The sequence below is a fragment of the Poecilia formosa genome, unplaced genomic scaffold, assembly GCF_000485575.1.
Source record: "Poecilia formosa unplaced genomic scaffold, Poecilia_formosa-5.1.2 Scaffold136, whole genome shotgun sequence".
NCBI classification, from domain to species: Eukaryota; Metazoa; Chordata; class Actinopteri; order Cyprinodontiformes; family Poeciliidae; genus Poecilia; species Poecilia formosa.
In genome coordinates, this window is record NW_006800075.1 from 1,596,149 (window position 1) to 1,600,432 (window position 4,284).

Sequence of the window (4,284 nt, forward strand, 5' to 3'; positions counted from 1 at the left end):
AAATTAAATTTGTCAAATTAATTAATTCACTGCTGCTGTGAATTTACTGCACTGCAGCAGTAAGACAAAACTGAAACATCTAGTTTTTTTATTAACATTTGGTATTTTTTCAAAAGTCAGAGCAGAAACAATTCTCCACTGTCCTTTATTAACTTAGTTACCTGAGGTTTTATCTATACTTCAGATAAAACCAAAGTATATAAGGAGGAAAGTCAACACTGCCACACCAAAAGCTAATAAGTAAACAGAAGACTTACCAGACCTGCTAAACCCTATTATAATTTTACACTTACATTTTTTTCCCCTCCTTACCGTAGGTCTTGGCGGAGCATCCAAGTTATAAATATCTTCAAAAGTCCACTGAGGAAGCTTCTTGAAGTATCTTTTGTGTATCATTGGAATGGGATATTCAACACGAGATTTATTCATTTGATCCATCTCTATCATCATCAGTGAATCCCTTGTAGCATTAAGTAAGGTCACATTTCCTTCAATTTGCCACAATCTTTCATTTTTATAAAAGCTTAGTCCTTTGAAATGTTTTACTGCCGACATGGCTATCCATCTATATCTGGGTTTGGATAAAATAACAACAAAAAAAAAGGTGATCACAAAGCACTACACAAAACATATCAACATATATATTAAATAAGAAATCATAAAAGCACTTACCTGACATTACTTGGTAAATTTCCCTGAGACATTATGAAAAGTACAATACTGAATAAAATCACCAACACAAAAGAAAACAGCTTGACTGCTTGACGTGCCATTCCTGAGAAATATAGGTGTGAAAAATGTGGACAAGGGTGCACCTGATAAGTAAATGTTTTATGAAGGAGGACTCACACTTCTTTAAACATGTCAGAAACGAAAACACGCCTTGCAGAAACGTCAGACGAGTACTTCCCATAAGATCAGGTGAAGAATTTGCTCAAAGATAGTGAAGTCGCACACAAAAGTAACCAGGTAGGACTGCAACACTTGAACAGCAGCAGTAAAACAAAACTGAAACATCTAGTTTTTTTTTATTAACATTTGGTATTTTTTCAAAAGTCACAGCAGAAACAATGTTCCACTGCCCTTTATTAGATTAGTGGTGCAGAATAACCGGATTCTTGGAGGTGTGCATGGATGTCACATGAATGTTGGATTTAAAGGAATAGGAACCTGCTGCTGTGAGGGCGTGGATGGTAAAACGTAGTTTTGGAACACTATTTGTAACAGGGTAACTTAGTACAATTCAGTTTTATTTAGATGGTACTTTTTAATGTAACCCAAAGTCAAAATCTGATGGTAAATTTGTTGAAAGAGATTTGCTTTTGGATAAGTCAAGTTTAGTTGTGCTGCACGTCAGCAACAAGGAAGTTCAAAGTCCTTTGAAAGACACCATAAAAACATAACAACATGAAACAAGCAATAAACATTATATTTTGTCAAATGACACCCTCAAAATCATCCAATATACATCCGATGTATAGATCAATGTTCTGGTTATTATTAATCAAAAGCAACAGGTGGGGTTTTAGCTTTTATTTAAAGGAGCTCAGTGTTTCAGCAGTTTTGCAGTTTTCTGGAAGTTTGTTCCAGATTTGTGTCGCATATAAGCTGAATGCTGCTTCTCCTCATTTGGTTCTGGTTCTGGGGATGCAATGCAGACCAGAACCAGAAGACCTGGTTCAGAAATCATCTGCAGCAGCCCGATTGATCTAGACGCTGTTGCAGTAATCAATGTAACCAGAGAAAAACACACAGATAACTTTCTCTAGAAGTTAAAAATGTCCCTTAGGCTTAAAGGACATCTTTAGTCCTTTAAGCCTAAAAATGTTCTGCAGGTGATAGAAGGCCGACTTTGCAACTGTCTTCATGTGTCTCTAAAGGTTCAAGTATGAGTCCATCACTACTCTGGGTTTGATCACTAGTTTCTGTCTATAATAACTAAAGTTTCATATTTACATAATCCTATGCAAACATTTACAGTTTCAGGTAAAAATTAAAAGCATAAAGAGCATCTTCATCCCAGACCCAGGAAGGGAGCTGGTGCAAGTTTACAGACTGCGAGAGAAAGGTTTGATACAGATGGATTAATTTTGTTTTTATGTAAAACATTGCAGGGCCATTGAGGGATTTGTAAATGAGAAGTCCAACAATGGCCCTGCACTGCTTATTCTAGTCTAAATAGATTATTGACAGCTTGTCCTGTTGATCAAAGGAAGAAAGTAAGATGCAGACGTTGATTATGCTGTAACAAGTGCAGCGTCCTGCACAGTGGAAAGCACACAGACTCCACCCTGCTCCGCTCCCATCAATCACACGTCCAAGAAGATTTGCACAAAGTGGACCTGGAAGACTCCAAACAAATGCTAAAAGCGAGGGACGTTACACTACGAACCCCAAACGGTGGTCTGAAAACGAAAGCAGTAAAGTCTTAATTAAAATAATACATCAGGTTTCCTTCAGGACTGGGAGAAAAATAAATACATTTCTCCCACATACCGTAAGCCATGAATCAGTGAGTGGGCACATTAAATACTTCCAAAAAGACTAAATTATTGACATTTTTACTCTAACTCTGCCTCAAAGTACTAAAGCTTAAAGCAGCATTCATCCCACTGGTGGTTATTTTATTCACAACAAACGACAGAAAACGACTGATCAGATGCTCACGCTTCCAACAGTAGGACTATAAATGTTAAAAAATAAACGTTTAACTTACCCAGTCAAAACATTAAATGTAGCAGAGCTCCTGAAATGTGAACTTTGTAGCTAATTATAAATCAATCTTCAAGATAAAACAGCAATATAGAAACCATGGTGATCAGGAACTCAAGTACAGATCAATCACTGGTCAAAACATTTTAAGATGTTCAAATAAAGGGGCAAAGCTCATGATGCAGGAGAATAAATGATCCTATTAATTTGTTTGCATGCAATTAACTGGAACCAAAGTTAAAATATGTTCTGAGATCAATTATTAATGAGTCAAATCAAAGAAGAACACATTAAAAATGACATTCAAATACTCAAAATAAAAACATTCACAGCTAAATTTGAGTCAGATATTATTTGAAACGGAAGGCTGTTTAAAAAAATCAGTAAAAAAAAAGAAGTGCAAATGTTTTCATTCTGATTGAACCTTATTAATTATTGAAGTATTTGAAAGTTAACCCTTTAATTTTGTGTGCGGTGTATTTTGGTATTGATCAGATGCCAAGTAAATGATGGGACAGTACCAATGCCAATACTTTTTATTATTTAAATTTGATATATCATCAAACTTCTGACCGTTAGGAAAATTTATGTTTTTCCCCTCCTTTCAATATTTTTGGACAAGCTTATGAATCTGTTTATTAAGAATAAACAAATAAACAGAAACAATAAAAAAACAAAATAAATGTAAATTTTTTCCTTAATAAACTAAGTGCAAAATGTTACTATTTCAGAGCAAAACAAAATCTTTTTGTTGAGCCGAGAAACTCCAACACAAAAATAAAACTAAATTTTAAGAGGAAATCTGAAACTGAAGTACTGATCTGGTATTGATCCAATTCTGTTGCAAGTTGGTGTAAATCTGATTTACACCAAGTTTGTAAATTGGCATTGTGGAAACCACTTCTTGACTTCTTCATATTTAACTTTAAACAACTTAGATTATAATTAAAAAACACTATTATTGAAGGCTGTAAACAAACCGTATTTATTTAAAATACCGACGTATGAAAAGTTCACAACAGAAACATTTAGTCATTCTGTCCTGACAAAAAAAAAAAAAAGGCCATAGGCTTTAGTTTAGTTTCAGTTTGAATTTCCAGTAAAAATTTTGTTCTAGCTGGCAGGTTTGCCAACACTCCCTTTTATTTTTATTTGTTCTTCTCATGAACTATCTGGTTGAAGGGAGAGAGAAAGGCTTTTTAACTTTATGATCAGGGAGTTCATCTGTTGTTAAACTATTCAAACACTTAAACATCTCTTACACAAACATGACAAACTAAATGACTTTTGATTATGAAATTACGACTCCAATAAAGACAAACTACTGAATGCATTACAATTTGTTTGACAACCTAGTGTTATATAAACCTGACAGTCCACAGAAAATAAAATTCATAACCATGGTTAAATAAAAACAAAAGTAATTGTTCCATATTCTTGAATACATAGATAAGGCTAAGAGAGGAAAAATATACACCTTTAAAAGTAAAAAAAAAAAAAAAAGTTATAAACCAGAAAATATCAGGAGAAACAATTCAGAACAATCTCTTAAAACTGGATTTAAGATTAAAA

General features: G+C 33.9%; 1 protein-coding gene across 1 annotated transcript in view; it reads right to left on the reverse strand.

The window, feature by feature from the left end:
• LOC103145160 (alpha-N-acetylgalactosaminide alpha-2,6-sialyltransferase 1-like) overlaps positions 1-872 on the reverse strand; it is a 7,298-nt gene extending 6,426 nt beyond the window's left edge. The window contains exons 1-2 of the mRNA XM_007562485.2: positions 673-872; positions 313-571 (exon numbers count right to left, since the gene is read on the reverse strand). Of these exons, the coding sequence (XP_007562547.1) occupies positions 313-571; positions 673-773 (360 nt within the window). The 5' untranslated portion in view covers positions 774-872. The remainder of the gene's footprint in view (positions 1-312; positions 572-672) is intronic.
• Between the last annotated feature and the right edge of the window lie 3,412 nt (positions 873-4,284).